Below are 14,089 nucleotides of genomic sequence, written 5' to 3'. Positions count from 1 at the left end.
AAAAAATTAATATGGAGTTGAGATATATTGGGAGTAAAATGTATTTTTTTTAAACTGTGTAAATAATCTTGTTAATTTCCAAATATTTAGTAAATCTCTAAATTGTCTTCAAATAATGCTTTGATATGATTAGTGAGAATCATACATTGAAGAAAAATGTAACTTTCAAATTGTCATCATATGTTAAATTATTATTGGCTATCGTAGAAGATATTGATGTTTTTGTAATTATGTCTGACCTTAAGGATGACTGAAAAGCAAATGTGCCAATTAGATCCTCTGTCACGGTCATCGCCACTGTTGTGGGTTCCATTTACATTTCTCATACATTTCATGTGCTTAAAGATTTTTGCTACATAGGAGAGATCTTTACTTGAAATCATCTGCTGATTATTGCCATTTTTACCTAATCTGTTCTTATTACAAAATGATATATGCTCATTATAGAAAAAAATATAATATTAATGAAAAGCAAGACATCCATAATCCTATCCAGAAACCATAGATAAAATCCTGGAGTCTGAATTTCCAATCTTCTATGTATGTTTACACAGACACATAAACACAGGTATAAGCTGTATATTTGTGTAAATATGTATAATTCTTACAGACATAGATGAGATCAACTGATAGATCAATGTGACTCTGATGCCCCATTCTGAGTATTATTCCAAAAAGATATACTGACTTTTTAGTCTGAGTTTCTATTTCATCACCTAATGTATACACTGAATTCTGCTAATCTGCCTGACAAATTGCAATGACTTTCAGATTTGTGTCCTCAGTGAACAACGTTAACTAGGAATAGAATTTCCCTCAAGACCATTGGCATGAATTTGATCTAGTAGGACCAGAAATATAAATTTCAAAAAAGGATTACGTATGCTGCTCTTTTTGCTTATCACTATATTTTCTAGGTAGTAGCCTCATACACATCAGGTGCTCAGTAAATATTTGTTGAATGAATAAATATGTAAAGAAAAATACATGTTGGGGGCAATAATTTATAACACCCTTCCAGTTTCAGCCCCATCTCATCAACACTGTCACAATTGACATATGTTGTATGATAAGTAATGAAATCCAAGTTTATTATCGTGTTTTTATGAACCTAATTACCATCATAAGTCCTGTTTGAACTCACACTTATATGTTAGTTACACCAATATATAATGTACTGAAAGAAGCTGGACCTATTCTTGGTTTCAGTTTCATTCTATTAGTGATTACTAATAAACAGTAGTAGCTTACAAACTATTACACACAGTAAAGATAGCAACCTATAACTTATTTAAATAATTGTGTAGCCTTTATTTGTAATAACCTAATGAGGTACAGTACATATATATTATATATGTATTTTTAAACCTTAACATAGTAACAACATTAAGGAGAATTAAATTTGTGCAAAACTAACTCTCATAATTACATCACCATGTTATCATCTTTTCTATATATTGCCTTTTTTTATCCTTATCCTTACACAAACCTCTTCCCTAGAATTGTGTAATATTTGTTCAATAAATACTGATACGTTTAAATTCAATTAATGTTTGCATTTCTGGAAATTCTAATAATAGATTTCAAACAATACGTACTAATGGTAGAATATTTACATTGGTATCATAGTGCTTTTATTTGATTTTTAAAAGTCAGTATGTGGCCTCTTAGTAATATTTCCATGTAATTCTCCATACAGATAAAATATTACTAAATTGAATGAAATAAATTTTTACATTGATCATCACTTAAAAATTTGTGTTTTTTTTTAAAAAAAACACACACAGCAAGATTTAAGGAGAGTAAAGTATTAGTTACCTGAACCTGCCAATTCTTCTTAGATGTGAAAACATTTCACCCCCAGGGACATATTCCATAACCATATATAAATTAGAATTATCCTATAAACAAATAGGAAGGATAAATAAAGCAAAATATTTTAAGGTAGCACCATGTTCAATTAGAAAAAGACACATAAAAGAAACCCACCTGGTGGATTACTAACATTGGGAACTAAAGATTAAATAAAAAATGTTCTAACTTTTCTCCCTTGGGGTACTCATGTTTCCCCCCTAGTATTCTTCTACAATTTATTCTAGGATTTTTGCTGTTCTTGCTCTTGAAGGGAACACTTAACTTTTAAACAATTAAACAGCACAGTAATAACTTAATGTTATAGTGTATGCAGAGGAATAACTAGGGCAAAAAACAATTTGCAAAAGTTAGTAAGAACATTTACATTTTATGTACTACATTAGGTCAGAGAAATTAAGGATTTTTAACATCATCAGGAATTCACAGGTCTTTATTTTACTTAAAGAATAAAGGAGGAAAAAGATTAAAATGCTTCATATGAATCAATGTTGCAGAGAGGTGCCAAGTATCAGTCTAAGGAACTGGAAATCTGCCAACTTAAAGAACAAATCTTTTGAAAGTTTGAGACACTAGAGGTGAGGGTCAAAGTCTGTTCTAACTCATATGAATGAAAAGACTAGAGCACAAATTACTAAATGAAAAAAGATGGTGAGATTGTGGCAGGAAAGACCCTGGAGAAAGAGAAGATGTGTAGGTGTGCTGATTGGCCTCATTAAAATATCACTATGGATTTTGGAAAATTGAAGTTTTTATTTTATACTACAGCCTCATGAAAAATTACACATTTTCCTTAACAAATTCCACAGGGAGAACCAAATCTTTTTTAAAAAACAAAACAAAACTCCATGTTTACCACCTAGTTTAGAATCCTATTATAGCTTTATATTTTTAAAAATTATGAGATGATAATATTTTATTTGGATATTAATAAAGTTTACCTTAAAAGAATACTCCAGTCGAACAAGAAAAGGAAAATTTACTGCCTGTAATATTCTTTTCTCATTCAAAGTATGCTCTATTTGCTTCAGTTTAACAACCTGTAATTGAGAGATAAATATATTACATGCATTTAAATGAAATTTAAGTTACTATAATTTTATAAAAAGAAAATGAAATAAATGTTTTTCATAAATAATGAACTCGGATAAAATAAAATCACTAGAGTTGGACAAGGATGATAGTAATAATTACCAATGAGGTTTACTAGGTTTAAATCCTTACTGAGGATTTAAAACTTGGTCTTAAAATGGCAAACTATGATTTTCAGTAACTAAGCAAGAGCTAAGAAGAATTAGAATTATAATACCTGAATAAATACAAGAACAAGTCCTGAAAATTCAGTTTGCACAGCTACAAAAGAGGATACACACTAAATATTGGCAACAACAACAAAAAAAGTCTATGTCTTTTTTTTTAAAATATATTTTATTGATTTTTTTACAGAGAGGAAGGGAGAGAGATAGAGAGTTAGAAACATCGATGAGAGAGAAACATCAATCAGCCGCCTCCTGCACATCTCCTACTGGGGATGTGCCCGCAACCCAGGTACATGCCCTTGACCGGAATTGAACCTAGGACCTTTCAGTCTGCAGGCCGACGCTCCATCCACTGAGCCAAACCGGTTTCAGCAAAAAAGGTCTATGTCTTTATAGCAAATAGATCATTTAGAATTAATCAAGCTTTCTCTGGGTTTTCTACTCAATCATGTACATAGCAGAGGACAGCAACTTATCCTAGCATCAAGAAGACTGATTCTACCCTACCTGTGATCTATTTTTAATTTAAGAAAAGGTATCTTTAGGGAGATAGAAATAATTATTTTGCATGTGTGTAAATCATGTGTGATAGAGGCTTATGTGGGATAATAATAGAATTCAAGAAGTTGAACATGGAAAGAAAGGCAATTAAAAAAAGGAACCCTCGTGCACTGCTGGTGGGAATGCAGACTGGTACAGCCATTGTGGAGAACAGTATGGAGTTTCCTTAAAAAACTAAAAATGGAACTCCCATTTGACCCAGTGATCCCACTTCTAGAAATATATCCCAAGAAACTAGAAACACCAATCAGAAAGGATATATGCACCCCTATGTTCATAGCAGCACAATTCACCATAGCTAAGATTTGGAAACAGCCTAAGTGCCCATCAGTAGATGAATGGATTAGAAAACTGTGGTACATCTACACAGTGGAATACTATGCTGCTGTAAAAAAGGAGTTCTTACTATTTGCAACAGCATGGATGGAACTGGAGAGCATTATACTAAGCAAAATAAGCCACTCAGAGAAAGATAGATATCACATGATCTCACTCATTTATGGAATATCATGAACAACATAAACTGATAAACAAAAACAGATCCAGAGACAGAGAAGCATCGATCAGACTGTCAAACCTCAGAGGGAAGGTAGGGGAAGGTGGGGGTGAGAGGGAGAGATCAACCAAAGGACTTACATGCAAGCATATAGGCCTAACCAATGGACACAGACACCAGGGGGGTGAGGGCATGAGTGGGGGGATGGGGGGTAATGTGGGGATAAGGACACATATGTAATAACTTAATCAATAAAGAAATTTAAAATAAGAAAGGCAATTAAAGCTATCACCCAGTAATTAGTATATACAATTATAGTATAAAAATAATTAACTAAGAGCCAGAAGATTTGTGTCTAATCTAGGTCTTCTATTCAACCAGTTTTGTGACTTTGGAAATGTTACTTTAATTCTTAGAATATCAGGTTTTTTAAAAATCTGTAACATGAAGTGGTTGGATCACCACTGTCAACATTCTAACTAGTTACAGAACCAATCAGTCCATTCTTATCACGATAAACTATTTAACACTACCTGGATAAGTAGTATTGCTTTGTGCTTACTATTTTTTAATATACTATTTTTCTTTTGCAATTTCAGGTTCACAGTAGGACTGAGTGGAGGGTACAGAGACTTCCCACATACCTCCTTCCTCCACACATGCATAGCCTCCCATGATCAACACTCCCCACCAGAATGGTAAACCTATTACACTCAGTGAACCTACAATGATGCATAGTAGTTTACATTAGGGTTCACCCTTGGTATTCTACATCTATGGATTTGGACAAATGTATAGTGACAGGTCTCCACCATTATAATATCAAACAGAGTAGTTTCACTGCCCTAAAAACCCTCTGTACGCCATCTACTCATCCTTCCCTCCCCACTAACCCTTGGCACCCACTGATCTTTTTATTGTCTCCAGAGAGTCATATAGTTGGAATCATACAGTATGTAGCCTTTCAGATCGGCTCCTTTCACTAAGTTATATGCATTTCAGTTTCCTCCTTGTCTTTTCACGGCTTGATAGTTCATTTCCTCTTAGCGCTGAAGAATACTCCATTGCCTGAGTGTACCACAGTGTTTACTTTTGCATATTATGATATAGCAGGTTTTTTAGTTAGGCACAGGCAATGTGTTGCCTTATGAAATAGGTAATAAAATCTGCAACAGAGAGGCTTTCTGAATTACAGTCCTAAGTCAACTATGCATATATGGGGCATAACAATTAAATAGACACAAAGACGAGAGAGTGTTTGCCTTCATGCTGCATAAAATCTGTCTGGAAGTATGATGCATGAATACGTGAATAACAATACAGAACTGCCAAGTGAGAGTTATGTATAGTGTTCAGAAGGGAAAATATACAAAGGTAAGCCAGTCTGAGTGTTAGTCCATGGGCTAGAGCTTAGGACAGTACCTCTCAAACTTTGGTAATGAAGTATCCCTAAAAGGCAGAGAAAAATTAACAAGTACCCCTAGGGGTTTTATCTATGTTTTATTTCAAAATTCATATATCATGTTTACTTCCTAATATTTCTGGTGGTTTAAATACATATATTTAAAAGCATTAAAAATGATTAACTGTCAGCGATTTTTTTTTTTTAGCCAAGCACTTGAGGAGTTTTTAATAAGGAAGATAGGTCATATATCATCACATACTCCCTTACCCGACCCAGCATAGCACCATATACTTCTGTGGGTCCAGTTTCCATCAGAGAATTAGACTATAGAGGACAAGTGGGGGAACAGTGTGAAGTAAGACTGGAATGGAGTTAGGGAGAAAATTATGAAGGCTTTGAAAGTAGGCTGCAGAGTTCTGACTTCATGTAATAAACATTAGGAAGCCTTCTGAGTGAGATGATATGATACGATAAGAAATATTTGTTGACAATGAAGAAGGTCAATTAGTAGAAGGTGAAAACTGATACTGTGGAAATTAAGACGTTATTGTGAAAGTCCAGGTACTATTAGTGAGGGACCAAGTCGGTGGTGGCAGAAGAGATTTCAGGGAAAAGAAATGCCTTTGAAAGGAAAAATTAACATGGAGTGTAAGAATAGAAATCAGACAAACCCAGGTCAACTTCTTGGTTCCTCTCAGTAGCTGTCTGACTTTGAAAAGATTACTTAAACAGAGAGGTTCTTGGCTTAAAGGGGAGATGAATGTTACACAATGTTGTGAAGATTCACTGATATAATAAATGTAAAGTGACTTGTAAAGCTTGACAGACAATACGGAATAAAGAAATAGGATTTCCTTAACCCACTGTACGCCATAAGCGTCTATAGACGTAAGCGGTGGACCTTCCCCACACGCCACGTGCGTCTATAGCCGCAAACCTCGCGTATCAACTCTGGTCGCCCAATTTTAAAATCAGACTTGTTAGTGACATCCCTGGGTTTGTAAAGAAAAGTATGGTAACTTAAATTCGTAAATATTCCAGCATATATGGAAGAAATGGGGATGGTTTCCATTTAGGATGAGTGGCAGTTAACTGGTTAATTTCTGTGCTCATTTATTCCCCTCACCTCATATACCCTAAGATAGGAGAAGCCAAAAAGAATTAATTGAAAGACCTGAGACTTTATGAACAAAAAAGGTTATTATTTTGTTACTTAGTTTTAGAAAATTAAAGTAAATAAACTTGAAAAAAATCAGAATATAAAGTCTTTGTCCTAAGTCTGAATAGATCCAGAACAATGCCATAGAGCAACGGTTTTCAACCTCTCATGGCACACATAAACTAATTACTAAAATTCTGCGGCACACTAAAGAATATTTTTTGCCGATTTGACAAAAAATGTATAATTCTGAATCATTCACACTGGACAGCTATTGTTGTATTGGCTGTGGTCATTATTTTATTTGACAATCTAAGGGAAAAGAGGTCAGCGCCCCTGACTAAAGAGTCAGGCACTGCACGTTTTAAAAATACGTGCAGCATGCACACCAGTTGAAAATCGCTGCTGCAGAGAAATGACTTAAAATGGCAGCTATTCTTCTGGGAAATACTCTCTCACCATGATTTATTCACAAAGTAGCTTTCTCAGTAACTCACTTGACAAGTCACTGTCTTACAAAATGTTTTACAGTGTAAAAATACGTTTTGTAATCCTTTTAATACTTTATGACTAAAGCACATCTTGTTAATTCCTTAAGGAAGGTAACACAAAATATTAGGGGCTATACAGATAATAACATTTTAATGACAGATTTAATAAAAAATACAAATTCGAAGCATTTTGTTGTTGTTGTGCTACCAACACAAGCATACAAATCACGTGCCCTCTCTGAGACCCAATTACGTCATCTAGAAAGTTAGGGGAAGCACTAGCTGCTCTCTAAGAGCTCCGTGTTCGGATTATACAAATTAGAGCACAGCGCCCAAGGATGAGCTGAAGCCTGGATGAGGGTGCACAGGGCGAGTGTACAGAACACGACACAGAGAAGGAATCATCCAAAGATTGGTAGACAGAAGGAAAAAAATAAACAGAAAAAGGCACATTAAAAAAAAAAAGGAGGTCAAAGAGGCAGGAACATAATTAGAAGAGAATGGGGATCCAGAAATCCAACGTCAAGACAGTCTCAAGGGAGTGGTCAACACGGTTGTTGTCACATAAGACAAGCAAAAAGAGTCCGCTGGACTTGGTGATTCGGACACTGGATTGGTGACCCGTGGCGGAGACATTTTAGCGGAGTAACACGAGGTAAGAGAGAAACAAGGAGGCAGCTAAATCATTGTGAGTTACAGAATTAATAGGAAGTGAGTTAGGGATAGAGTGATTAAACTATTTTTTTCAAGAAGCATGGTTAGAAAAATTATGTGAAAAGGAAGTAGACAAAGATGCACAATCCTGCGTGTGTGTGTGGGGGGTGGGGGGTGGGGGGTGTATTTAATTATAGAGAGAGACTCAATAAGCCTTTACTCCTTTCATGTTAGAGGTTAGCTTTGTTTTCTGATTTAAAGCAGAGATTGGATCGGAACCACAGACCAGTCTAGCGCTGTGCTGTCCAAAATGGTAGCCACTAGTCACATGTGGTTTTTTAACACTGGAAATGTGGTAGGTAACCTGAATGGAGATGTATTGTAAATGTAAAATATACACCAGAAATTGAAGACTGGTATGCCTCAAATATCTCAGTAATTTTTATATTAATTACGTATTGCAGTGATAATGTCATGGATACATTGCACTAAACAGAATCTATTATTAACATTAATTTCAACTATTGCTTTTTACTTTTTTAAAATGAAGCTACTAGAAAATTTTCTTATCTATATATTCCAGTAAGCCAAAATGTGATTACTAAGAAAACAGAAGCTTAATATTTAAAGCATGAAGAATTCAGATATCTTGATTATTTATATATACCAATACGTGATAAACACTTAAAAATTACTTTAAATTTTTAACTGAGATACAATTGACATAAGATGATATTAGTTTCAAGTGTAATGATTTGATTTTTAATAGTATGTAGGTTTTGAAGTTTTTACTGCTTTAATTGACATTTTTAATTAAGCAAACTCAATCATCTTAAACAAGAGGGCTTCTACTGTCAATTAAAATGTCATAAAATAAAATCACTAAATTTCTGTTACCTCAATCTAAGGATCAAATAATTTATTCCTGTATTTTTCCACAAGGCAGAATATAGTAGAGAAGCCTGTTCTTTACATGTTAAATTCAATATTTTGTTAGTAAACATACACATACCTATTATGTATAGTTATTGAAATAATGTTTCCCTATATACTAAAACTGTAACTATGGTATCATACAGTCATAATAATAAGAATGACAACTAAATGCAACAATAAGATTCTTTGAAGGTGCCAATATTTAAGTCATTATATTGCATCTATTTAATAATGTAGCTGATAAAACTGAAGTTTACCCTTCAAGTAAATGACAACGCAAACACTAACCTTCTGCTTATCTAGGATCTTCATGGCATAATACTGATCCGTGGCTTTGTGTTTCACCAGCATGACCCTTCCAAAGGAACCTGTTCCAAGGGTTTTTTTCCTTTCAAAATCCTCCAGCCCGGCATTATTCTACATATGCATAAAAAATAAAGTAAGCTTTAAATTTAGAAATTCTCATAAGAATACGATGGCAATAGATTTAGTGATAATCAAAATAGATAATTTATTAACCATCCATTTAAAAATAACATGAAAGGCTACTGAAATTCCAAGTTATTGGTTCTATTTTTTCTTTTAAATAAAAAACTATTTAATATTTGAGAATTATATTGCAAAACAAAGCATAATAGTAATGGGAGGAAATAAGAGCTTCAGCAGAAATATTAAAGACTATATTCCAATATATATTATTAGTATTGGACTTCTAACAAATTAGTTTCATATTTTAATAATTACAAACTGACCAGAGGTACACTGACCAAGACAATCATGAAAGCCACAGCCTTAGTGCACTTGCAAATAACTGCAATGACTAGATAAGCCGAGGGATCAGAGTCCTCTCACTAGAGTTACCTCTAAAGAAAGCACCATTTATAACTTCATTTCTATCTTTACCGGAGCTTACAGAACTAGGGAATAACAGTGTGAGAGATTCTAATAGCTTTCTCTCTGATGTTATAATGACCCAGGATTACCTAAAACAGCAACAATAGGAAAGAAGAGTTCCTCATGCCCACAAAGATAACCAAGAGTCAGAGTCCCAGAACAATAATCAGCCTCTTTTTCTCCTTGAATGGATGCTTTGTTACAAGCAAACATCTTTGTTTGGCTTTGACTATAGCATAGAAGCAAAGAATTGGAAGCATCAATCTATTGAATTTGTTGCTGTCACAACAAAATGAAAATTACTAGGAACAAATTATTTGCTAAATAGCAATAAGTAGTAATTGCTGACCCGTTTTTTAATAGGTTTTCATTACAAAGATCTCCATGAAAATCTTAGAAAAATTATTACCAGCCTGTACAGTGTTGAGCTTGAGAAAGTTGAGATGAAATAGGATTCTTGTATAAGCAACTGAATCCACTGTAGCTGGATTTTGTCTCCATTGAAAACCATATTTTCATTTCGAATTTATAATGATTTTAAATTGCTATGAGATTCTATGTCAATGCAAAGAATAAGTCCTTCCTATTCTGACTGAATTACTTAAATTTATGAATTAACTAGAGGACTAATGCACGAAATTCGTGCAAGAGGCTTGGTCCTCGCAGCTGCAGCAGCTTGCCTTGGCCCTCACAGCCCCGGCTTCATCCAGAAGGTGTTCTGGAAGGTTGTTCGGCTATCCAGTCTAAATAGCATATTATATTTTTATTATTATAGATATTTAATGTTTTGTTTTACCAACATAGATGGATTGAAATGTTTAATATTAGCTCCCAACTAAACAATGAAAATAGACTTCATTAATAGACCACAGAACATCTCTTTTTGTTAGTCATTGCTTTTTATATAAAAATGCCATTTTCTTCACCTCCTTAATGTTTCATGTTAGATAATGTCTAACTTTCACCAGAGGGATTATGTTTTAAATTATAGGTCATGCTCTAAATCTTGATAATGATGGCATCTTCATAAAACATAACATTTATTTAATATTAAATATTTTTTAGTGAAAAACTTGAAAATATTTTTTTGTGCTAGGATAAAGGTTTTCAAAATTTAATCTACTATTAAAGTTCATTACTTATTTCATACCTTCAAGAGAGATTTTTTGACAAGTATAGATGACTTTTTATATAGTTTTAGATCTCAGTTAAAATCTAAAGTACTTAGATTATATAAAATTTGCTCCATCGAAATGTTTATGAAAGAATCCTTGTGTTTGGTATGTTATCAATAGCCAAATGTTTGGGATTAATAATTTGAAACTATACAATAGGGTCCCTATTGTTGTAATTAATAAAAATAATAAATATGGTAGTATAGGCATAAATCAAAATTACTATATTCAAAAATATCAAGAGTTTGTAGTAGCTTAAAATTAGTATCAAAATTTATAATCAGGTAATATACTGAAAATTAGTTCCTTTTCCAATTTAAGTATACATAAAATTATTAATAAATCAGAACAATAAATGACAAAAATTCCCACATTAACCTTACATTTATTAATGCTATGTGAAAATTAAGATTTCTGGAAGCAGTAAATTATTTAGGCAAGAATCATGATTTTACTTAATAGAGAATTTTTAAATCATAGAAAAATTGAAATATTCCTTACCTGAGCAGGATTTTCCCATTTTTTTAAAAAGTCTTCTTTGGCTTTAGCTAGAAACTCTTTCACTAAAAAAATAGAAAAAAAAATGTTTTAAAAAATTTGTCTTGTAATAATTTCCATATTATATATAAATATCCGTGCTTTAAAAATACACACGTCAACTATGGTCACCATAAAACATGTATTTACAACATGATATACTAGAGAGCTATTCTGTTTCTCTAAATAAGAAACATTTTCTCAAATTTCTAAAAATCTCTAATATCTTGCTATATGGAGATCACTTTGATAATTTCAAATCTAATAATAAAAATCCTGTTCCTGAAGACATACCCAGAAGTAATGTAAAAAGGTTGGGACAATCTAGAACAAAATACTAGTAAATAAACCAGCAGTGATAGTTTAAAGGCCTTTATACATCAGAACTGAAAACATCTGGAGAATTGAAACTTGTTGATTTGTGGAGTTTCAAATGTAATCGATTTTGACAAAGGGCTATTTTCAGGTATTGGAATTTATGTTATTAGATTTGTTTTTTCTCTACCACAGACTAACACTTAAAAAAAGAATACCCACAAAGACTTAAAACAAAACAGAACAAACCACCACAAACAACCAAAAAAACCCCAAAGAGCTTAAAAATCTCTTTCTAACTTTGGAGCAAAACTAAACGTCTGAACGACTAATTTCAAATGTACATGAAGTAAAGCAATTCAAAACCAGATGCTTATATAGTGATTAATAGCCACATTATTGTATAGAGCTGTGGTTTGAAGTTTTAGATTTGGTATATGACACATCATTTAAAAAGATTCCTCGTTTTCATTATCTTTCCACAAAGTTACTAGCAATGATGCCTGTTTACAACCAACTTCATGTGTTTAAAAAGAAATAATAGAACAAAAATTCCAGAGAGGTAAAGTGGCATACACAGTATGCATTCTTGTTCCTAGTTATGTATGCAAGCAAAACCTGACTATACAAGAAAAAATTATTTTAGTCTTTTGTTCAGAAAGCTTCCAATATTTCTCTGATACATGAATCTATAAAGGAGAAAATAGCAGAAAAAGGTATTTAAATAATGTTCAAATAGTAAAAGGCTATGCAAACTGAACAGAGTGGCACCCTGGCATTTATTCAGACACACTACAGTGCTGATGAGATAGTGGTGGGTGATGATGATGATAATGAAAAGGCAGAATTGAGAGGCTCACAACTTCTTGAATAAGATAAGCCAATAATGCAGTAGTATTAAAATAAGGCACTTTAAGGTACACACTGTTATTGCCCCTTCTCCCCAGTGTAGTACCTTTCCCAAAACGCTGCTACTAACCAAAAAGGCTATTGGCATTCTAAACCTTTTGAGATTTCAAAATGGGAAAACAGGTACCGAAAGCAGACATTATTTTACTAGTTTATATAAACTGTCATTTGTGTTTTGCTGTTAAAACACTTTCAAAATACCTATTTTAGAAAGCTTGAGAAAAATAATTTTTAAAATTAGAATTTTCTCATTGTATGAAAATCTCACCCACCAAAATAATGAATTAAACAAACTGAATGTAATTATGCAAATTGATCTAATTTCCCCCCCACCAAGGGGGGGGGTGGGTTTGGGGGTGGAAAATTACATTTTCTTTGAGTTTAGGATGGTTGGAGTCATCCTAATTCTAAAAGTTAATGTACTAGTTACACCTGGTTTTATAAGTAAGATTTGCATTGGGGGGGCGGGGGGGGGGCGCGGATGGAGCAGACATATCTGCACATGGCACTGACTTGGCAATGACAGCTATAAAATAAAGAACATAATTTATTGCTAAATGCAACTGTAGCTCGTAAGAAACAACTTGTGATTCCCCAAAATATAACTGATTATTTTCTTGAAAAATATTTTTAGTTATGTTCTATTTATAGAACTTGCACATCAAGTTTCAGTACAAGCTCTCTAGATGCCTGCCTGAGTGTAGGGAATTGGAAGACAAGGAAGAGAATCGGAGTGAGGGAAAAACAATCCCTCGCATCCTGTTCCAGCTTCTCCCGTCACTTACTGCTAAGTGGACCTGGAGTTAAGGAAACCTAACTATTGGCCAAAGGTGGTAAATTGAAAGAAAATTTCCTTCTCCCTGCTCGGTGAATGAGCTAGAGGAAAAACTTCTGCTGCCACTTTATTTTATTCACTAAGAGGATATTCAGGAAATTCTTTGACATATTCCTAGCTTACTGTTAAGTAGCACTCCAGAAAGTAAATAATAGTTTTCATAAAAGTCTTAAAGTCATCAGGAATGGATATGAATCAAAGATATTAAATTTGGGGAATTATTTCAATAAATAGATTCCCTTTTAGAGTAAAGGATAAGCACTAACTATAAAGCCAGTAAAGAGTTCCATGAGGAAAACTCGGTTCCTGAAGCACTGTTGGTCAAATAAGTATATATATATATATATATATATATATATATATATATATATATATGAATGAAATCTCTAATTTACATGTGCATTATTTACACACAAAGATGAACATAGTTAACTCTTTATAAAAATATCAGTAAACCAAACTACACATCTTATAAAGACAGACACCAAACATAAAGTATTTCACAACATGCCGAATTATGGGATTATGAAAAACGCTAACACACTAGGCAGCCGAGAACCACATGTATTGGCTTGAATTTTATTCTTTTTA

At 33.2% G+C, this 14,089-nt stretch overlaps 1 protein-coding gene across 11 annotated transcripts in view; it reads right to left on the bottom strand.

Moving 5' to 3' along the window:
• The window catches only part of PRKACB (protein kinase cAMP-activated catalytic subunit beta), a 120,511-nt gene that overhangs the window by 27,387 nt on the left and 79,035 nt on the right, over positions 1-14,089 (bottom strand). For all 11 annotated transcript variants that reach the window (XM_036348245.1, XM_036348248.1, XM_036348243.1 and 8 more), the window contains 4 exons: positions 11,404-11,465; positions 9,122-9,250; positions 2,814-2,912; positions 1,819-1,901 (listed from right to left, as the gene is read on the bottom strand). In XM_036348245.1, coding sequence (XP_036204138.1) covers positions 1,819-1,901; positions 2,814-2,912; positions 9,122-9,250; positions 11,404-11,465 — 373 coding nt within the window. The remainder of the gene's footprint in view (positions 1-1,818; positions 1,902-2,813; positions 2,913-9,121; positions 9,251-11,403; positions 11,466-14,089) is intronic.

This window comes from Myotis myotis, unplaced genomic scaffold (assembly GCF_014108235.1).
Source record: "Myotis myotis isolate mMyoMyo1 unplaced genomic scaffold, mMyoMyo1.p scaffold_m19_p_2, whole genome shotgun sequence".
Classification (NCBI taxonomy): Eukaryota; Metazoa; Chordata; class Mammalia; order Chiroptera; family Vespertilionidae; genus Myotis; species Myotis myotis.
The sequence above is the reverse complement of the archived record's forward strand: the minus strand, read 5'-3'. Positions and strand labels throughout refer to the sequence as shown.